The sequence below is a fragment of the Bufo gargarizans genome, chromosome 2, assembly GCF_014858855.1.
Source record: "Bufo gargarizans isolate SCDJY-AF-19 chromosome 2, ASM1485885v1, whole genome shotgun sequence".
Classification (NCBI taxonomy): Eukaryota; Metazoa; Chordata; class Amphibia; order Anura; family Bufonidae; genus Bufo; species Bufo gargarizans.
Window position 1 is genome coordinate 465,103,795 of NC_058081.1, and position 23,990 is coordinate 465,127,784.

The following is a 23,990-nucleotide window of genomic DNA, read 5'->3' on the forward strand; positions in this document are numbered from 1 at the left end:
CACGGGTTGCATGCTTGACAGCCGTCAGAAGGTTCACCCAGTGGGCAGTAACAGTTATGTACCTTCCCTGCCCGTGTTTTCTAGACCACGTGTCTGTGGTCAGATGTATCTTGGCACCGAACATGGCCATATAGCTCTGGGATGCTCTTCTGGGAGAAATATTTCCTTCCAGAAACATTCCATTGTGGTGTGCCACAAAGGCATCCGAGTCCACCAGTTTATATGTCAGTAGGGCAAGAGGTTTATCCGGCATCATCACCTTTTTAATTTCGAACATTTGGGCCACGGAAGGCTGCCTTTTGCCAGATGAATGCGACGACGGCACGGTAAAAGGTGGAGTGCAGGACAAATGGGAGGAGAGAGGAGAAAAAGGAGAAGAGGCAGGACGTGGAGCGCCGGGAGTGTGGCTTTATGGGTTCTGACGGTGTTGCTCCTACTTGGCTCGGTGATGGGAGGCCAGGTGCGTTCTTAAGGCGGTCGACCGCACACAACTGCTGCACAATACAAATGCACTATAATATACTTTCTGTGTTAGAAAGTATAAGTATATTACACCCCTCAGTATGTCACACCTATCTATATCACACCTTAACCAGTCCTTAAAAGGAATTTTGTGGCCCTATTAGCTAGCGTTTGGTGTCTCTAACAGTCAGTCCCTGCTCCACACAGCAACCTCTCCCTACACTGGCAAAAGACTGAATGTAAAATGACGACTAGATCGGGTTTATTTATAGGGTAGGTGGTGTGTCCATGTGCTGAAATGTCTCAATTGGCTGTCCTGTCCCACCCTTGTGTCATGAGTCAAAGTTTGGCACAATGCAAAATAAAATGGTGCCGGCAGACATCGCCATGTGTTCGCATGTTCGGCGAACTGTGAATGAGCAAAGTTTGCCGTGAAACGACCGCCCGACGAACAGCAAGGCCATCTCTATTTAAGAGTAGCCACATAGGCAAACAGTTGCTTAAGTACATCAAGGAGCAAACATCTGCTGGCTGTCACCCAACTCAACCAACTCCACCTGGGCAAGGTAGTCAGTAGTGTTGAACAAAGTTTAGCAAAATTTTATTTGGCTGCTTCGCCAAATTTCACAAACAAATTAACTTTTTGTCAAAGCACATTTTTTTCTAAGTAGGGGAACAGTGATTGTGCCACCCCCTGTCATTGAACCCCTCAGATTTGGCATTCATCGCTGATCGCTGCATCTGAGAATAGTCGTGAGGGCTTTCAGGAGTTAATCCAGTAAAAAATAAAATATATAATAATAATTATTAATAATAATAATAATAATAATACTCACCTTATCCATTTGAGCGCGAAGAGGCCACCCCAGCCATCTTGATTGAAGATACCGCTCGAAATCTCTTGCCATGCATGATGACATCATCAAGCTGGCAGCCGTAGTGACGTCATATGTCACAGTGCACAGGATTTTGTGTGGGATCTTCAATTAAGATGGCCACGGCATACTCTTCACACTCAAATGGATGAGGTGAATATTTTTTATTTTTTTTTTTAAACGCCATTTCAGGGAAAATTTATTAGTTACCAAGAAGCATGAGGAAATTCAGCTTTGCTCCAAATGAAATTTTTCTTGAAATTCGGATTTAAGTCCACTTTGGATATTTCCATTCGCTCATCCCTAGTATTTAGCGACAATTGGCGCAACATCAAGACTGCCCAGAAAATGGGTGAAATAACACATGCTTCCTGTGTGAGATGGGGAAACAGCTCTCATTGTCTGAACATTGTGTTTGTTTAAATGAGGTTACATTTTCTGGACTGACTTTCTGCTGTTTGGCCACAAGATGCTGTTGTTTCCTAGGTACAGCTGACTGACTGACTGTATATATATATATTTCCATATTCATAAGAGGTGTGGGAGCTGTGTGTGAGCAGACAAACTGATGGATCCTGGAGAAAGAGGACCCCCTCAGTGACCATAGCTCCAGCTGAGTGAAGACCCAGATCCTGTCCAGGGAAAGAAGGATTGTTTCCAGGAAGGCTGACAAGAGCTAAGGACCAAAATCTGCATACTCTGCGGGACCTCATGTTTGCTGGAGAGACTGGTTGTTTGGTTCAGAGTCATCAGTGGATAAAGAGCAGACCCGGGTCAGTAAGATCGTACACGCACATACAGCAGTATTGTCGCCTAGAGAATTAGACCAGGCCTGTAGCTAGTTACTTAGGGTATCTGCTTTGTGTCAGGTCTAAAGTGTTGCTACTGTACTACAAGAACTCCATTACTAAAAGGGACATTGCACATTTGAGAGCTGATAAATACCCCCAGGAACTTTATCCAGTTCAGCGTTTTGTTCAGGAGAAATAATCAGGCACGTGCTACAGGACTAGTCATGGGAGGGAGAATAATATAGAGCACGGTAAGATTGTGAACTGCTGTGTTGCACCGCAGGTCAGCCCGTACTAAGCACCCAACCAATTGTTCGTGTTGGTTTCAGGGTAATTATAGATACAGCAAGGCAGTTTTAGTTATGCCTGCTAGTAGGTGAATTACCTCTAAATTTATGCTGACATCGATCCGGGGGTGCCATGCTGTGCAACGCCGAGGACTCAGCATTTGAGCTGGGTGTATTTAAACTTATTTTATGTTCTCAGAATTTGTGGTTGTGTTTATTATCATGTGTTAATAAAATTCAGTTTTTTCAAAAGCTGGTGTCAGAGTTGCTTTCCTTGATCGTGACTTTGTTGTATCCTGGCGAGCCCACCCCGGTACATGGCTTACAACTGCATGGGACATATCACTAATCTAGTCATGCAACACTTTTAGAAAAAGCACATTGGCTTGCGGAAGGTGCTACCAATGTCCAGGAGACTGTCCTCACAATTCAGCCATTCTTACTAGGCGGGGAATGTTCTCCTGAATTTGCAATGACAGAACAGTCTGCCGCTATATTCCAGGAGCAAATTTGTCATGCAACAGATTGCCTCAGCAGGGAGCATGTGTTGTTTCGAGATAAGGCAGTAGCAGCCTGTTGGGTGCTGGAGCCCTCGAAGAGGCCGCAAAGTTTGTCAGCAGGGACAACTGTGGCAAGAATTATCACATCCTCTCATATTTATCGTAGAACAGACACTAACGCTCGTGCAGCAGGGGACAACAGGAGAAGTACAGCTAAGGCATCTAGCTGTCTACCCTGTAGCTGTTGGGCACCCACAAGGAGAAACTCCCATAAAGGAGGAGAATAGTAAGCTATATGCTCATTTTCTAACACACTGACAGCCGTATCATTGACATTAATCAGTCTGATGACTGGATAGTCATGCTTTTAGACCAACACCATCAAAGCAAATTAGAGAATGCTTTCATCCCTCCAAAAGGGAGGCCAAATTACATTATTATAAGGAAACACTGTGCGTAGCTTGCCATAGTTTTCGGCGAGCAGGCAGCTGCCACCAGTGTGTATGTAAGGAAAGTCACTCTCTGCCTGCCCAGAGTCACTCACCTCCTGGTCCCATAAGCAGCAGAAGCCGCAACAGCAACAGTCAGTTCAGTTTACTCAGCATGAAGGAGCAGTTTTTTCACTCTGGCCTGTCTATGGTGCATATGTTGCTCCCTGACCGCATGTACAACACGACCCCAAATGGCACAGAATGCTCTCTGTCTTCTTTCTTGCCCAGCCTCCAGTGTCATCACAGAGAGGGTTTTCAGTGCCGCAGGGGGCGTGGTGACACTCAAATGGACCAAATTGTCCTTCACCAAGACTTAAGGACATGGGAGCTTCTATTGGATAATAAAAGGTCATCTAACTGTATGTATGACATAATGTGAGTGAAGCTGCAAGCTCCTATTGGGTAATATAGTTTTTGGTAATATCATAGGAACGCTGTGTTCTAGAGAGCTGAGATCCAATCTAAAACCTTCCTAGACACCCAATGTACCTATGTGCCAAATTTGGTGCAAATCGGTCCAGTCGTTTGGGCTTGCATAAAGAACAGACAGACAACAGACAGAAATACATTTTTATATATAAAAAAGACTAGCAGAAGGACCCAGCTTTGCACGGGTATATTTAATCGATTTCATTTAAAGTGTAACTGTCATATATTTGATAGTTTATTAGAGCTAGGCATGCATACCTGAGTTAGCATGTCAATGATTGTCAAAAGAGCTGTAATTACCTCATAATAATATCTTTCATTAATGTCCCCTGTCCCTTTCCACTGCTCCTGTAAAAGACAGTTGCTATGACTTATCTGTCTCCGGCTAAGAAGACAGGAAGACAGAGGGGGGCGGTCCTTCCCACTGCATGCCTGCATTAGGCTTCAAAGTGCCGAGGCATGTCTCTCAGTAATCCAATATGAGTGGCTGTGAAGTGAGGGAAAGCAGTTTTGGCCTCAGAGAACTGGCAGAGAAGCCACCTTGAGAAGGTCCTCATATTGTAAATGTTAAAAGAGCTCTAAATAAGAGAAAAACTCAAAGAAAACAGTGGTATGTGACAAAACTAAAGATTGCTTTATGCATAATGATGCTGCAGCAGTAATATATGCTAAAATATATATTTTTTTTTAATGAAAACATGACGGCTACACTTTAATGTTTGCGTGTGTCATTAAAATTTGTCAATAGTATCCCCCATAACAGTGACCTATACAGCACCCACACCCTTAACAGTGAACTCCACAGCCCACCACCCCTTAACACTGACCCCCCCACAGTGTCCCGCCTTGTTAAAATGGGACCTCCACAGCAGCCCATTCCCTTAACTTTGACCTTCACAGCACCCGACTCCCTTGATAGTGACCGCCGCAGATGCCCACCCATTAATACTGACCACCATAGGGGACTGTCCCCTTATCTGTGACCTCCACTGTTTCCTTCCCCCTTAACAGAGACCTCCACAGCACCCGACCCTTTAACAATGACCTTCACAGTAACCCACTCTACCTTAACAGTGACCTCACAGTACCCTTCTGACTTAACAGTGACCTCCATAGCTGCTGCTCCTTTAATAGTGGACCCTTCCCCTTAACAGTGAACTCCAAAGTGCCTGCCTCTTTAAAAGTGACCTCCACAGTGGCATTTCCTCTTAACAGTAACATTCACAGTAAATGCCCCGTTTAACAGGGACGTCCACAGTGCCCGCCCCTTTAACAGTGCCCTCCACAGCAGCTACCCCTTTAATAGTGGCCCCTGCCCCCTTAACAATGCCATCCACAGTGAGCTGCCCCTTTAAAGCTGACCTGCAGCAGTGAAGAAAAATGGCTGGGTTGTTATGGAAACCTGGAGTAAAATTGTGTGTATGTGGAAACTAAGGGCCTGTGGGCTTCTATTGGCTGATAAAGAACATGTGACCATGAGTATGGCAGTTGGGATATGAAGAGAAAGACTTCCAGGCTACTATTGGCTAATGCAGGTCATTATTTTTGGGAATATCTCAGGAACGGTACGTCCTAGAAAGTTGATACCCAGTCTAATACCTTCCCGGACACCTGATGTACCTGTGTGCCAAATTTGGTGAAGATTGGTCCAGTCCTTTGGTCTTGCACAAAGAACAGACAGACAGAAACTAATTTTTAGATATATAAGAGACTAGCAGGATGACTTGGTTTTGAACGGGTATATTTTCACTATTTCATTAAATGTCTGTGTGTTAAGTTTAATGATATCCACAGTGTCCCCCATAACAGTGACCTCTACAGCACCCTGCCCCCTTAAAAGTTATCTCCATGGCAGGCCACCCCCTTAACTCTAACCTCTACAGCAGACCCCCCCCTTAACAGTAACCTCCACAGTGCCCCACCCTGTTAACTGTGAACTTCACAGCCCCAACTCCCATAACAGTGTTCTCTACAGCAGCTCATACCTTTAACACTGACCCTCCATTGCATTGCCCCATAACATTGACTTCAGCTGCTGCTCACCCCCTTAAGTTTGACCTTCACAGCAGCCTTCCCACTTAACAGTAACCTCCACAGAGGCCCACCGCCTTAACATTTGACATCCATAACACATCGTTGCCAACAGTGACCTCCAAAATATGCCACCATTTTAACAGTGACCGTAACAGCGGCTTGCCCTTTTAACAGTGACCTCTACAGCACCTTGCCTCCTTAACATTGACCTTCACAGTACCTGGCCACCTTAACTGTGACCTCCACAGCGCTTGTCCCCTTAAGAGTGACCTCTACAGCACCCACCGCCTTAATGTTCACCTTCACAGTGGACTGCACCTCCACAGTGGACTGCACCCTTTACAGTGACCCTCCACAGCAATCTATTACTTAACAGTGACCTCTACAGGGCCCCACCCCCTTAACATTTGCCTCCACAGCAGCCCACCCCCATATTAGTGACACAGCAGCGGCCCACCCCCCTTAACAGTGACCTCAACAGCATTTTTACCGGTTAACAGTGACCCCCCCACCTCCTTTAGTCTACTTTCACACTAGCGTTAATATTTTCCTGTATTGAGACCCATCATAGAGTCTCAATACCAGGGGAAAAAAAACGCTTTTGTTTTGTCCCTATTCATTTTCAATGGGGCAAAACATAACTGGACAGAAGGGAATGCTCCAAAATGCATTACATTCCGTTTGGTTGCATTCTCATACCGGAGAGAAAACACAGTTTGCTTTCTGTCATGGGATGCGGAGCAAGACGGATCCGTAATGACCAACAATGCAAGTCAATGGGGACGGATCAATTTTCTCTGACACAATTTGACACGATAGAAAACTGATTCATCCCCATTGACTTTCAATGGAGTTCATGACGGATCCATTTCAGCTATATTACAACCTAAAACAACCTGATCTATTCATAACAGGTGCAGATGGTTGTATTATCAGTAACGGAAGCGTTTTTGCTGAACCCTGCCGGATCCAGCAAAAGCGCTAGTGTGAAAGTTGCTTAACATTGACCTGTACATGGCTCCTTCCCTTTAGGAGTGTCCCCTCCACTGCACCACACCCCCTTAATATAAGACGTCCGCAGCACCCTGTCTCCTTAATATTAGACTTCCACTGCACCCTGCCACCTAACAGTGAAGGAAAATGGTTGTTATGGAGACCTGGTGTAACTGTATATGTCAAGGCTAAAGATCCTGTAAGTTTCTATTGGATAATAAGGGTCATGTGACTGTGTGAAAAACAGAATGTGAGTGAAACTGAGAGCGCCTATTGGCAATACAATTTTTTGGGGGGAAATTAGTCAGGACCAATATGTCCTGGTCTAAAACCTTCCTGGAAATCTGATGCACCTATGTGCCAAATTTGGTGCAGATCTGTCCAGTGGTTTGGCCGTGCATAAAGAACAGATAGACAGAAATTCATTTAAATATATATATATATATATATATATATATATATATATCCAGAAAAAGGACGGCACTCCAGCAGGATGAAAGTGAAAAGCTTCTTTTAATCGACCATACGGTGCAACGTTTCGGCTCAACTGAGCCTTTCTCAAGGCTCAGTTGAGAAAGGCTCAGTTGAGCCGAAAACGTTGCACCGTATGGTCGATTAAAAGAAGCTTTTCACTTTCATCCTGCTGGAGTGCCGTCCTTTTTCTGGATATATTGGTTGGGAAAAGAGGTTGATTCCCCAGGAACGTGCACCAGTTTTTCTCCTAGTGCAGCCAGTGCCGCCATTTTTCCTTTGTATATATGTATATATATATATATATATATATATATATATATATACAGTACGGACCAAACGTTTGGACACACCTTCTCATTCAAAGAGTTTTCTTTGTTTTCATGACTATGAAAATTGTGGATTCACACTGAAGGCATCAAAACTATGAATTAACACATGTGGAATTATATACATAACAAAAAAGTGTGAAACAACTGAAAATATGTCATATTCTAGGTTCTTCAAAGTAGCCACTTTTTGCTTTGATTACTGCTTTGCACACTCTTGGCATTCTCTTGATGAGCTTCATGAGGTAGTCACCTGAAATGGTTTTCACTTCACAGGTGTGCCCTGTCAGGTTTAATAAGTGAGATTTCTTGCCTTATAAATGGGGTTGGGACCATCAGTTGCGTTGTGGGGAAGTCAGGTGGATACACAGCTGATAGTCCTACTGAATAGACTGTTAGAATTTGTATTATGGCAAGAAAAAAGCAGCTAAGTAAAGAAAAACGAGTGGCCATCATTACTTTAAGAAATGAAGGTCAGCCAGTCCGAAAAATTGGGAAAACTTTGAAAGTGTCCCCAAGTGCAGTCACAAAAACCATCAAGCGCTACAAAGAAACTGGCTCACATGCGGACCACCCCAGGAAAGGAAGACCAAGAGCCACCTCTTCTGCGGAGGATAAGTTCATCCGAGTCACCAGCCTCAGAAATCGCAGGTTAACAGCAGCTCAGATTAGAGACCAGGTCAATGCCACACAGAGTTCTAGCAGCAGACACATCTCTAGAACAACTGTTTAGAGGAGACTGTGTGAATCAGGCCTTCATGGTAGAATATCTGCTAGGAAACCACTGCTAAGGACAGTCAACCAGCAGAAGAGACTTGTTTGGGCTAAAGAACACAAGGAATGGACATTAGACCAGTAGAAATCTGTGCTTTGGTCTGATGAGTCCAAATTTGAGATCTTTGGTTCCGTGTCTTTGTGCGACGCAGAAAAGGTGAACGGATGGACTCTACATGCCTGGTTCCCACCGTAAAGCATGGAGGAGGAGGTGTGATGGTGTGGGGGTGCTTTGCTGGTGACACTGTTGGGGATTTATTCAAAATTGAAGGCATACTGAAACAGCATGGCTACCACAGCATCTTGCAGCGGCATGCTATTCTATCCAGTTTGCGTTTAGTTGGACCACCATTTATTTTTCAACAGGACAATGACCCCAAACACACCTCCAGGCTATGTAAGGGCTATTTGACCATGAAGGAGGGTGATGGGGTGCTGTGCCAGATGACCTGGCCTCCACAGTCGCCGGACCTGAACCCAATCAAGATGGTTTGGGGTGAGCTGGACCGCAGAGTGAATGCAAAAGGGCCAACAAGTGCTAAGCATCTCTGGGAACTTCTTCAAGACTGCTGGAAGACCATTTCAGGTGACTACCTCTTGAAGCTCATCAAGAGAATGCCAAGAGTGTGCAAAACAGTAATCAAAGCAAAAGGTGGCTACTTTGAAGAAATTGAATATTTTCAGTTGTTTCACACTTTTTTGTTATGTATATAATTCCACATGTGTTAATTCATAGTTTTGATGCCTTCAGTGTGAATCTACAATTTTCATAGTCATGAAAATAAAGAAAACTCTTTGAATGAGAAGGCGTGTCCAAACTTTTGGTTTGTACTGTATATATTTATATGTTCAAATCACCCCCCAATTTGCAATTTTTTGTAACTTTAACTCCCCCACAAGAAAAATTATACAAATGTACTTTCATTATAATCACACTAACCTAGAGAATGAAAGTAACAGCTCAATTTTACCCCATAGTGAATGCTGTAAAAAACTAAAATTCCAAAGCTCTGAAAAATGAAAGGTGGAATCTGATTGGTTGCTATGGGCAACTAACTAGTTCTAATTTAGTTCTAATTTAAACCAGTTTGATAAATCTCCCCCATAGTTTGATAGAAACCTATGGATTTTACGGAAACTTAATCGTAACATATTTGAAAAAATGTCCCTGTTTATTTACAACAGCAAATCTGATGGTTGAGTCATGAGACCATCTCCCATGGCAGTAGTGCAGTATTAACAAACTCTTAATGGAACTGTATGCAAAACCTACCGTGACAATTTCTCCTTCGGCTGATGCTGTTATAGCCACAGTTGATAGTGCAGATTCTTTAGTTGCTTTTGCCATTGCCTGTTGTGTCTGACGATTGGTAAAGTAATTTACTGCAGCAAACTCAATAAGGGCAGAAAAGACAAATGCGAAGCAGACAGCTATGAACCAATCCATAGCAGTTGCATAGGACACTTTAGGAAAGGAATGTCTTGCGCTGATTCCTAAAGTGGTCATTGTTAGAACTGTTGTAATTCCTTCAAAACAACATTAAGAAAAAAATTACAGAATCAGAATTGACGTCATAATTGAAAAAAGGAAATAATTTGTATTATCGAGAGATTGCTGTAAGGGGGAAATGTTTTCAAACTGCTAATTATTGGTTAAATTTGTGGCCCATGTCCGTCGCTGCCCCACTGCTTTAATCAATAACATTATTCATTGAACTACTACTAGTCCTATTTTTGCCTTGACCACCACTCTTTTCCTCTCTTTCCTCTGTCTGCAGATATAAAGCTGCTTCAAATTTTTGGAGTGCCTTCTTATTTCTTGTTTTAGGTTAGGTTTCTAGTTTACTAGTGAAGGTGTGCTATTCTGATTATCTGCCCATGTACTAAACTTCTGACTGTTACGTATATAAACTCTTTGGTTTATTCTCCAGTGCACTTACTGTCTACTGTACTCACCCTTTGCTGTCTGCCTTGACTTTGTATTTTTTTATATGGAATTGCATGCACTGAGATCTGCCTGTTTACCGACTATGAGTATTGCTTGACCCCCTTAATGTTTTGCACCAGGTCTATTAACCCCATGGGTCAGCTGGCAACTACACCGCAACTATTCCAAGTGGTAGTGGTCTAGTGGTTCCCCTGCAGTGAAGTCCAGATCGCTGTATATGGGTCCAAGGTTGTAAACCAGGGAATTTCCATAATAATAATATAATTAAGACTAGCCCAAAGCCAAACTTGTTAGTAGGTACAGTTGGTCCACACTGACTGCCTGTTATATCCTCATTATGCCAGTATGTGTAAAATTAGAATGACAGTATGACATGCATTGTTTGGTTCAAGTGATGGTTTCACTGAAAAAGTTAGCAAGACTGCAAAAGTTTAAACAGCAACAAAACAACAAAGTTAAAGAGGACAGGAGGTAGAATACATGGAATGACTTCAAAATTTTATCCAGAGTTTTTTTTTTTTTTTAACGAAAATAAAAGAATACATAAAATTGTCACATATGGAAGGTCGCTAATCTGTGTTAAAATTGTGATGGAACTTTCCCTTAATGTATTGCAAGTCTGAAAGGGTATATTAAGACATTGTTTTTCTTTTAAAAAAATGTAGCACTGCCATTAGAGCATAGTTATATATTTCAAAGTAGAGAGATACTGGCTACTGAGGCAACTGGCCATGTCAGTCATATGTTACACTGTTAAAAAATACTAATCACATAATGCCAGTGGAATCCATTAGGCTCCAATATTTTAATATAACTTCTCTCAAAATGCTTAAAATACTTACTATAAAGTACAGTAATAGGCATTTGAGAGATTATACACAGTCCTGATCAGTAACATTTGCTTTGCTATTGGATAGTGGGAATTTGTGCATGGCTACCCATTACAGACAGCAAAAAAGATGTTAGAATGAACACTAAGAAAGGGGAGGACTACCCTCTCCAGACTAGCTAAATTATGAGGAAACAAAGAGGTGTGCATGAACATTAGGAATAAATCATGGAGAAGTACAAGAACCTTCTGTCCTAGGTAGAATATTCAGGCACTCTAAGTAGATGTTGTCATGCTAAAATGCAAGTGATATAAGAAAACTACTATTTACTATAGTGGTTTGATATATCCCTACACATACAGCATCTACATCTGACAGCAGCAAAGGGATGGATAGGTTGTTTAAGATTAGAAAATCATGGCTGCAATCCTCTAGAAATAATTAATTTTCTTGTTCATATACTGTACTTGGTTTTGCAACTTTGCGCCTTTCTGTTAAATATCTATCTGCAAAGAGTATTTATGTTGCTGGAAGAAGAAAGCTTTTTCTAACAATCTCAAACAACCTGTTTACTAGTTTATTGCTTCTATTATACTAACAAAATCTCAACATAGATACATAACTAGTCTAAGATCCGTACCAGCAACAGTCCTCGCTGGAACCGATTCTTTGTTGATCCAAAAGACAACTTGAGACAAGACAACAGTCATGCTACATGGGATGTATGTATGAATGATATAATAACCTATTTTCCTTCGTAGATAGAAGAGCACTACTTGTTGAGAATATTCACCTAAAACAGATAAGCAGTGACAAATGAGTGGTGAAATGGAGATTATGGAAATGCCATTGAACACAAGTCATACCAAAAACTGTTCTAGCTGGCACAGATTCTTTGTTGATCCAAAAAGAAACCTGGGAAAGAATGACGGTCATTATGCAAGGGATATAGGTTTGTATCATAAAATAGCCCATTTTTCTTTGGAGATGGAAATGTACCGTCATTACAATATATTCACCTGTTGATGAGAAATAATACATAGCCACAAGGATTTTAATAATCTCAAAGAGAAAGCTTTAATTACTAACAAATTATATTATAAAAAATAAACCTGAATCAACTTCTACTTGGTCCTCATGCAAATGTGTAAGTAGTTTGTGGTAAGTCAAATAGTGCTCCATGCTTCTGTTCTACCGTGCTTCTGCAATACAGCTTGTTTAACTTAGTTGTTAAACAAATTTTACTAGGAATTTTTTTTTTTTTTTAAAGAGGTTATCCAATCCTATAAAAAGCCACCCAATATGCTGAGCCCCCCACACTGAATATACTTACCTGGGTTCCCGATCCCTGCGCCGCTCCTGTTCCCGGCACCGCCACTGCTGCTTCTCCCCGTGCACGGATCAAAACATCCGGGGTTGGGGGGAGCAGCCAATGGCAGGTGGGGTCAGGGACGAACCTCCCTAGCATCGCGGGTGACAGTAGGGAGGCTCGTCCCACTCCCTGCCTGCCATTGACTGGTCATCCCCCCGACACCGGATGTTTTCATCCGCTCATGGGGAGAAGCAGCACCAGTGGTGGGTGGACCAGGAGCGGCGCAGGAAGCGAGGACCCAGTTAAGTATATTCAATGTGAGGGGCCCGACATATGGGGGGTGATTTTAGAGAATTGGATAACCCCTTTAAATTATACATTTATTTTCATTGTTTGAAGAGAGGAAATGCTTTCCAATATTGTCATTTTTAGGTTTGTAAAAGTCACACGGCAGCTATTGATTGCAGCACAAATCCACTGGGATATTGCAAATGTATTTTCAATTTGGTATTATAGCTTGCTGCCTATTCACATAAAACTGTTGTGCAGACATAAAGCAGAAGCAATACATGTAATAGGCATTTTATGGAAGACAGGCAAAAATCCGTATAAAGACATCATAGAATATTCAGATACCATATAATATATTTAAATGTATGGAAATGTACATATATTTAGTAAGCATACGTTTGGCAGTATTAAATGGGTTGTCTAGGATAAAGGATAGGATAGCTGGACAAGGATAAATAAAAGGCACTCACCATTTCACAGATTCCCCATTTCAGTGTTATGACATCTCTCCATGCTGCTTCTAGGAGCTGCCAGACCGAAATGATGACATGTACATGAATGGTGGGAATGGAAGCCACAGCAGGAACTCTGGAAAAGGGGAGTGCCTTTCTTGCGTTTGGAACCTTGTTCATTTGGACTATAAATTATGTTGGTTCTAGACAACCCATTTAATATTTTGCACACATAGCAATGTTGCATTTTTTTTTTTTTTATTGAAAGATGACAACCTAAGATTTGTTACTGCATAATTTTCTGCAAGAAAAAAGTTGAGGCCAAAAGTTTTGAGATTGACACAAATTTAGATGTTTAAAAAGTTTGATGCTATGCTTCAGTGTTTTTAGATGTTTGTCAGATGTTTTTATGGTATATAGAAAAAAAATTATAGGCATTTTATGCTTTAAAATTTAGATCCGAGCTCGGCTTTTGTTCCAAGGTACCAATCAGAACTGAAGCCGAGTTCGGATCCAAGTTTTAAAATGGTTTTCCAGTTTAAAAATCAGATACTGAAGTTATTCACAGAAGTTAACTGACTTCACCTCATCGGAGGATGGATCTCCATACATCATTAATATGAAGTTTTGAGTGAATCACCTTCGGATCTAGGATCCAAAGCTAGCTTCACTCATGCCTAAAAATAAATATATTCCAGTCCTCTGCAGAAATTCTTTGCACCTCCTGCAGAATGTCAGTTTGTTTTTGATGGGTTTTTTTTGGGAGAAAAGTAGCTTCTTTGCTGCCCTTCTTGAAACCAGACCATCCTCTAAAAGCCTTTGCCTCACTATGAGTGTAAATGCACTCACACCTGCCTGCCTGAACAAGTTCTGCACTGGTGGTGACCTGATTCTGTAGCTGAATTCCCTGTAGGAGACTGTCCTGGCACTTGCTGGACTTTCTTGGGTGCACTGAAGCCTTCTTCACAGAAAGTAAACCTCTCTACTTGTAGTTCTTGATGATCCATCATACAGTCCTGATCAAAAGTTTAAGACCACTTGAAAAATGGCAAAGAAAATCATATTTAGCATGGCTGGTTCTTAACAGGGTTCCAAGTAGAGCTTCAACATGCAACAAGAAGAAATGGGAGTGAGACAAAACATTTTTTGAGCATTCAATTTAATGAAAACAACAAATAAACTGAAACAGGCCCCCCCAAAACAGAAATCCAACTTCCAAACATGAACTCAGTAATGAGTAGCTCTGCCGTTATTGGTAATCACTTCAAAAATTTGTTTCGGCATGCTTGATGCAAGCGTTTCCATGAGGTGAGTGGGAACATTTCTCCAAGTGGTCAAGACGGCCGCACGAAGGCCATCTACTGTCTGGAACTGTTGTCCAATTTTTTAAACTTCCCTTGCCATCCATCCCCAAAGGTTCTCAATTGGATTTAGATCAGGGGAACATGCAGGATGGGCCAAAAGAGTGATGTTATTCTCCTGGAAGAAGTCCCTTGTCCTGCAGGCAGTGTGTACTGTAGTGTTGTCCTGTTGAAAAACCCAGTCGTTACCACACAGACGAGGGCCCTCAGACGATGCTCTCTGCAACATCTGAACATAGCCAGCGGCTGTTTGATGCCCCTGCACTTCCTGAAGCTCCATTGTTCCACTGAAGGAAAAAGCACCCCAGACCATTATGGTGCCCCCTCCACTGTGGCGCGTAGAAAACATCTCAGGTGGGATGTGCTTGTCATGCCAGTAACGTTGGAAACCATCAGGAACATCAAGGTTAAATTCTTTCTTATCAGAGAATAAAACTTTCTTCCACCTTTGAATGTCCCATGTTTACAAGAGAGCACCAAAGTCCAAATGAGCAGTTCTGTGGCGTTCAAGGAGACAAGGTCTTTGAATATTTTTTTTGTTTTTGAAGCCCTTCAGTCTCAGATGCCATCTGATGGTTATGGGGCTGCAGTCAGCACCAGTAAGGGCCTTAATTTAGGTCGAGGATCGTCCATTGTCTTGACGGACAGCCAATTGGATCCTCCGGCTCAGTGCTGGTGAAATTTGTTTGGGTCTTCCACTTGACTTTTTTGTTCCATAACCCTCAGGATCATTTAAGAAATTCCAAATGACTGTCTTACTGCGTCCCATCTCAGCAGTGATGGCGCGCTGTGAGAGACCCTGTTTATGCAGTTCAACAACCCGACCACATTCAAAAGGGAGAGTTTTTTTGCCTTTGCCATCACAACGTGTGACTACATGGCAGAAAATGACAATGAATCCACATATTTGCACAGATTTGGCCTTTTAAAGGCATGTGGTCCTAAAATTTGGATCAGCTAAAAAACTGCCTGTTTCAGTTTAATCATTATTTTCAATTAATTGAATGCTCAAAAAATGTTTTGTCTCACTCTCATTTCTTCTTTTTGCATGTTGAAGCTCTACTTGGAACCTTGTTACGATCCAACAATGTAAAATATGATTTTTTGCAATTTTTCAAGTGGTCTTAAACTTTTGATCAGGACTGTACATGGTTAATTTAGCTACAATCTAACAAGAAGTAATGTCCTTGCTTGTGAAGCTATTTTGATGTAAAGCAATGATGACTGCATATCTTTCCTTGCAGTTAACCATGGTTACCAGAAGAATACAACAATGATTTCAAACATCACCCTGCCTTTTCTTTGCTGCCTAGCTGCCTTTTTTTTGCTAGCACTTTGTCAAAAGCTAATAAGAAGATAACTGGAATGATGTTAGCATATCATTTTGTGGCAGAGCTGAAATGCAGTGGAAAATATTTTTCTTGTGATTTTTATGGCAAGGAATAGTTTTACAATTACCGTATTTTTCGATCCATAAGACGCAATTTGCCCTTCCCCTAAATGGGGGGAAAACACTAGTGCATCTTATGGGGTGAATACAGGGCAAAAAAATATAAAATGTGTGGCGCATTGCGCGGTACATTGCAGGCTGTGCTACATAGAAACAGCAACCTGTGATGTATCAGACATCCATGTACCTGGAGAGGGAGAGCCTGGCGGCTGCAGTATGTGCTTGTTGATCGGGATGGCCGCTGGGTGGTAGGGTCAGGTGGTGTGGCTGGTGCATGGTGATAGAGAATGGCCGGCCCCGTCTGGTGGAGGTTGGCGGGGACTGGCCGGCCAGCAGATTTGCGGTGAAAATGTTGGTGGGTGTGCGGGAGTAGGCAGATGAGGGGCGGAGGAGGCTTTCCTGGCACACATGCCTGCTCCGCCTCTAAGTCCTACACACATGCCTGCTCCTGTGTATGTGCCATGGCATGAAAGCAGATAAGAGTCTGGTGGCTGATAAGAGGTTGGAGGGCTGATAGGAGGCTTGGGGTCTGATAGGAGTCATAGGGTATTATAGGAGGCATGGAATCTTATAGGAGACATGGGGTATGATAGGAGGCATGGGGGCTGATGATAGGAGGCATGGGGGTTGATCTGAGGTCTGAATGGGGGTCTTATTTAGTTTGGGGGTCTGATTGGGGCTGTCAGCAGAGTTTTAATTAACATGGGGGTCTGATTTGTGGTCTGACCTGAGGTCTAATGAAACATTTTTTATTATTGTCCTCCTCTAAAACCTCTGTGCGTCTTATGGGTCAGTGCATCTTATTGTCACGGCTGAGGATGGGGAAAACCCTCAGCCGTGTGATGCCAGAAGATGTTAAGCGCTGCTTGACCAGGACGACATTATTAGGGAGCAGGTCACCTCCTATTGCGTCCCTAAACTGACCCTGACTCGTAACTCGTGAGTCAACCCTGAAAGTGGGAGGGCTCATACACCGGATGCCTTGGGGTCCCTGCTAGCCCTCAGGATTGCCCTGGAACAAGGAGCAGGGTAAGACGACCTGTTCTTCCTGGGCACGGAGGAACAGGAGTCTCACTAGCCAAGATGCAAATGGAAGAGAACATAAACAGCCTATGGATATGGCAGGAGGATGAAAAGCACTTCCACACCCACCTGCCACAGACACACAGACTGGATCCTGTGCAATACAAGCAAGTGTCCACACCCAAACACCAATGGACACAGCACACACACAAACACACAGGAACCCAGATCCATAGGTGCATAACATAACAAAGGAAAACATCAAGTGGACATCAACATAAACCTAAGTCACAATTTGTTTATGACCACAAGGGTGGCCCCCACTGGCAGATGGAAATACAAGGAGGGTGTCTCCAGCAAAGCATGGCTGAAGCACCCCTCAGCTTCTGATCTCCAACAAGGTTATATAGCCAAAGTGGCCACACCCACACGGACACACCCAGTGCTCACAGCCTAGGAAGGGAATTAACCCTTCACACACCATACAGCAGAAGACAGCAACTTAAAGGGGAAGTGAACACACAAACAACCCCGTGCACACCAAACATGGGAAGTGCACACCAATCACACAAGTTGCCAAGTGCAACCGCACGCACAACACAGCAAGCTGCAAAGATACAGCTCAGGCTGCCATGCTGCCACATAAATGCTGTTGCCAGCAGCAACCACAGGTGAGGCAAATACCACAGCCCTCACCTGTGATTGACAACCAAACAAAACCGCTGACAACCGCATGCGGTTCAGGAGTCACGAGTCGACCATAACCATGGCCGTGACACTTATAGGTCGAAAAAATATGGTAATTGAATTTCATCTGATTGCCACCATAAAAAACTGAAGCAATAAACTTCATAAAAACAAAAAATTGTGTCAGTCTCAAAACTGACCATGACTGTAGATCATATCCTGAAGCATATTTTTTCTAATCTGTTTTTAGTTTCTGTTTCTATAGTTTGATTCAGTCTCATGTGAATAATAATAAGGGAAGACACCTTGTTTGACTTGCAGCTGTGAGCAGCAGTTCAGAAATTTTCATTACTGAAGTCAAATGGGCATGAAAATGTTATCTGTCTCCAGCTTTACTTAAAGGGAACCTGTCACCGGGATTTTGTGTATAGAGCTGAAGCCATGGGTTGCTAGATGGCCGCTAGCACATCCGCAATACCCAGTCCCCATAGCTCTGTGTGCTTTTATTGTGTAAAAAAACGATTTGATACATATGCAAATTAACCTGAGATGAGTCCTGTATGTGAGATGAGTCAGGGACAGGACTAATCTCAGGTTAATATGCATATGTATTAAATAGTTTTTTTTACACAATAAAAGCACACAGAGCTATGGGGACTAGGTATTGCGGATGTGCTAGCGGCCATCTAGCAACCCATGTCCTCAGCTCTATACAAAAAATCCCGGTGACAGGTTCCCTTTAAGTACACCTAAAGTTTCAAGAAATATATTTTTGGTATTGTTAGAAATAGCCTAACAATTATTTGTAATATACTTTATGTATTGATTTTATTGTTTTGCAAGCAAAAGAGGCCCCCCTGCCTGTCCTTTCTTAGGTTCACTAAATCCTGGCATAGCACATTGTGCATGGTATCCTGTCCTGATGTATGATGCACATATTTCAGTGGAGGTCAAAGGCAGGAACGATGTGTTCTTCTTCTAGTACAACACTCAATATAGTGCATACTGTAGAACTCAACATCCATACACCGCATATATGGCTCCTAAAAATAATAAGGATATTTCTAACAATTTAGAAAATATTTCTGGAAAGTTTAGGTGCAATTTAAATAAGTGTTGCTCCTCATCATAATCCTGCCTGTGGAAATTGAAGTGTCAGACTATCGTGAAGCTCAGCGGTCAGTGTGAAAACAGCAAGATTTTAGGATTTATGGTTACATGCTATATATAATGACATACAATTTTGAAGACTACCAAAAAATAAAAGATAATGTTTACATGAAAATATCACTTAAAAGATATACTCATATATTTATAAAAATATTTTATTTTTTCCCTTTAAATTACCTGTATTAGACTTCAATGTTTCACTGGAAACTGTTTGTCCAACGAGATCATACTGTAGAAGACTTGAAGATTCTTCTGGCACTTCAACTGAGTACAAAGGACCCTTTTTCCATGTATAAATAATTTCACTTTTGGGATAAGCATCTGTATATGAGGAATAATAATAGCTACAAGATGCTGCTAATATGATGTACTTAATAACTCTTCAAAGTATAGCATATACTGAAGTATTTTAAGACATGATTGCATTAAGTGGAAACAATATTCTGCCACAGCTTTGTGGGCTTTGTTTTACAGCATGGGTAAGCACAATTATGGTGATACCATATTTGTATAGTTTTTCTACTGTTTTAATACTAAAAAAATAAAAAACTTTTGAAATAATTATTTTTCTTTTCATTGCTATATTGTGACCTCCGTAACTTTTTTATTGTTGTGTATATGGAGCTATGTGAGGGCTCAGTTTTTGCGAGATGACTTGTTTGACTTTTTCATCACTTTTTATAAAAATTTAGTGTAGGAAGGGACGTGATGAAAAAATTTCAAATTTGCCTTATTGATTTTTTTTCTGTTGAGTCATACACAGTATGGGATATATATATATATATATATATATATATATATATATATGTATATACAGTACAGACCAAAAGTTTGGACACACCTTCTCATTCAAAGAGTTTTCTTTATTTTCATGACTATGAAAATTGTAGATTCACACTGAAGGCATCAAAACTATGAATTAACACATGTGGAATTATATACATAACAAAAAAGTGTGAAACAACTGAAAATATGTAATATTCTAGGTTCTTCAAAGTAGCCACCTTTTGCTTTGATTACTGCTTTGCACACTCTTGGCATTCTCTTGATGAGCTTCAAGAGGTAGTCACCTGAAATGGTTTTCACTTCACAGGTGTGCCCTGTCAGGTTTAATAAGTGGGATTTCTTGCCTTATAAATGGGGTTGGGACCATCAGTTGCGTTGTGGAGAAGTCAGGTGGATACACAGCTGATAGTCCTACTGTTAGACTGTTAGAATTTGTATTATGGCAAGTAAAGAAAAACAAGTGGCCATCATTACTTTAAGAAATGAAGGTTAGTCAGTCCGAAAAATTGGGACAACTTTGAAAGAGTCCCCAAGTGCAGTCAAAAAAACCATCAAGCGCTACAAAGAAACTGTCTCACATGCGGACCACCCCAGGAAAGGAAGACCACGAGTCACCTCTGCTGCGGAGGATAAGTTCATCCGAGTCACCAGCCTCAGAAATCGCAGGTCACAGCAGCTCAGATTAGAGACCAGGTCAATGCCACACAGAGTTCTAGCAGCAGACACATCTCTAGAACAACTGTTAAGAGGAGACTGTGTGAATCAGGTCTTCATGGTAGAATATCTGCTAGGAAACCACTGCTAAGGACAGGCAACAAGCAGAAGAGACTTGTTTGGGCTAAAGAACACAAGGAATCAGTGGCGTAACTACCGGGGAAGCAGGGGAAGCAACTGCTTCGGGGCCCGGCGCCCCGGCAGCGTGTGTGACAGTTTATTTTCAAGTTAGTTAAATATCATGTTCAGTGCCCCTTCACAGCAGTCGCTAGTGTGATCTAACTTTACTGTCTGCTAAAGTCTCCTGGTCTGGGATTCGAACCCACAACCTCCAATCTAGCAGTGTATCAGTGGCAAAGCATTTACCCTCATTACAACTCATTGAAAAAATATGAGACTTCTACTGTTATAGCTGGCTAATTGTACATCTATACACATGACAGCTGCCCAAACACACCTAGCACTGCTATATCTCTATATGACAGCTGTCCCTGCACACTCAGCTCTGCTATATCTCTATATATGACAGCTACCGAAACACAGCCAGCTCTGCTACATCTATACACATGACAGCTGCCCCAACACACTCAGCTCTGCTATATCTCTATATATGACAGCTGCCCCAGCAAACCCAGCTCTACTACATCTATACACATGACAGCTGCCGAAACACAGTCAGCTCTGCTACATCTATACACATGACAGCTGCCCCCAACACACCCAGCACTGCTATATCTCTATATGACAGCTGTCCCACCACAATCAGCTCTGCTATATCTCTATATGTGACAGCTGCCCCAGCAAACCCAGCTCTACTACATCTATACACATGACAGCTGCCGAAACACAGCCAGCTCTGCTACATCTATACACATGAAAGCTGCCCCCAACAAACCCAGCACTGCTATATCTCTATATGACGGCTGTACCAGCACAATCAGCTCTGCTATATCTCTATATATGACCGCTGCCCCAGCAAACCCAGCTCTACTACATCTATACACATGACAGATGCCGAAACACACCCAGCTCTGCTACATCTATACACATGACAGCTGCACCAGCACACTCAGCTCTGCTATATCTCTATATATGACAGCTGCCCCAGCAAACCCAGCTCTACTACATCTATACACATGACAGATGCCCAAACACACCCAGCTCTGCTACATCTATACACATGACAGCTGCACCAGAACACTCAGCTCTACTATATCTCTATATATGACAACTGCCCCAGCAAACCCAGCTCTACTACATCTATACACATGACAGCTGCCGAAACACAGCCAGCTCTGCTACATCTATACACATGACAGCTGCCCCAGCACACTCAGCTCTGCTATATCTCTATATTTCTATCTACTGTATAGCAATACTTAGAGATATATAGATGTAGCAGAGCTGGGTGTGCTGGAGCAGCTATCATATATAGAGATATAGCAGAGCTGAGTGTGCTGGGGCAGCTGTCATATAGAGATATAGCAGTGCTGGGTGTGTTTGGGCAGCTGTCATGTGTATAGATGTAGCAGAGCTGGGTTTGCTGGGGCAGCTGTCATATATAGAGATATAGCAGAGCTGAGTGTGCTGGGACAGCTGTCATATAGAGATATATCTGAGATACTGCTATATCTGTATATGACAGCTGTCTCAGCACATTCAGCTCTGCTATATCTCTATATATGAGCAGCTGTCATGTGTATAGATGTACACTTAGCCAGCTATAACAGTAGAAGTCTCATATTTTTTCAGTCAGCAGCAAGGCAGCTGGTATGGTCTAGTGGTTAGCTGCTTCTTTTCTGAAATACAAGCACTGACTCCATATAAGGACATACAGGGCGGGACAGAATACAAGGCGGGACACAGGAAGAGGCTGCATCGCATCGCTGACATGGAGGTAAGTGTTTATTTTATTTTTTTAATACCCGACTGTTACTGCCATGGGGGAGCGGGAGGCACCTGATACTGGCAGTGGCACCTGATACTGGCATATGGGGGAGGGGGGTTGGCACCTGATACTGGCAACTGGGGGGGAGGGAGAGTGGCACCTGATACTGGCACCTGGGGGGGAGGGGGGGTTGGCACCTGATACTGGCACATGGGGGGGAAGAGGCACCTGATACTGGCACATGGGGGGGAGAGGGGTTGGCACCTGATACTGGCATATGGGGTGGGGGGGGGAGAGAGGCACTTGATACTGGCACTTTTTTGTGGGGGGGGGGGATGGCACTATGATACTGGGACATGGGGGGGGAGGCACCTGATACTGGCACCTGGAGGGGAGAGGGGGGGTTGGCACTTGATACTGGCACATGGGGGGGGGAGAGAGGAACCTGATACTGGCACATGGGGAGGGGGAGGGAGAGAGGCACTTGATATTGGCACTTTTTTGTGGGGGGGGGGAGATGGCACTATGATACTGGGACATGGGGGGAGGAGAGAGGCACTTGATACTGGCATGTGGGGGGGGGTTGGCACTATGATACTGGCACATGGGGGGGAGAGGCACTTAATACTGGCACTTTTTTGGGGGGGAGATGGCACTATGATAATGGGACATGGGGGGAAGAGAGAGGCACTTGATACTGGCACATGGGGGGGTTTGGCACTATGATACTGGCACATGGGGGGTGGGAAGGAGAGAGGCACTTGATACTGGCACATGGGGGGAGATGGCACTATAATACTGGGACATGTGAGGGGGGGAGAGGCAATTGATACTGGAACATGATGGGGGGGCATCTATGGGGACACTTACTGGCACATTATTGGGGGGCATTATGGGAGACACTAGGCCGGCAGCCTATCATAGTGCATCATAGTGCATCTACTGGGGCACTATATATGGGGCATTTTATACTGGTACATTATGGGGGGCACTAGCAGGAAGGGGGAGAGGAGCACTATGGGGGAATTTACTGGGGGCACTATATAGGGGTATTTTATACTGGCACATTATGGGGGCACTATGGGGACATTAGCTCAACTGGGGGCATTACAAGGGGGTATTTTTGCACTGTCACATTATAAGGAGAATTATTACTACTGGGTGGGCATTATGGTGGGCTTTATTACTCCCCCATGGTATGACCCCCTAGTAGCAGCACCAGCCTCTCCCTGCTCTGCTATCCCTCTGCCCCTTCTCCAAATCCTTATTATGAAATCTTTCTCATTAGGATAAAACACAACATCAGCTCCGCCGAGCCCCCAGCCAAAGTGTGGAAGTGGCGTCCGAGATCCCCAAGGGCCAAGCCAAGAAATTGTAAGTGTTCATATGAAATATGTTTATGTTATACACATATAGCCTACACTGTGCCCCACAATGTACAGTATACCTCTATATTGTGCCCCACAATGTACAGTATACTGCTACACTGTGCCCCACAATATACAGTATACCTCTAAACTGTGCCCCACAATATACAGTATACCGCTACACTGTGCCACACAATATACAGTATGCCTCTACACTGTGCCCCACAATATACAGTATACCGCTACACTGTGCCACACAATATACAGTATACCTC

General features: G+C 43.0%; 1 protein-coding gene across 1 annotated transcript in view; it reads right to left on the bottom strand.

The window, feature by feature from the left end:
• GABRA6 (gamma-aminobutyric acid type A receptor subunit alpha6) overlaps nt 1-23,990 on the bottom strand; it is a 111,655-nt gene that overhangs the window by 67,441 nt on the left and 20,224 nt on the right. The window contains exons 6-8 of the mRNA XM_044277834.1: nt 19,138-19,281; nt 11,855-12,007; nt 9,710-9,963 (exon numbers count right to left, since the gene is read on the bottom strand). Of these exons, the coding sequence (XP_044133769.1) occupies nt 9,710-9,963; nt 11,855-12,007; nt 19,138-19,281 (551 nt within the window). The remainder of the gene's footprint in view (nt 1-9,709; nt 9,964-11,854; nt 12,008-19,137; nt 19,282-23,990) is intronic.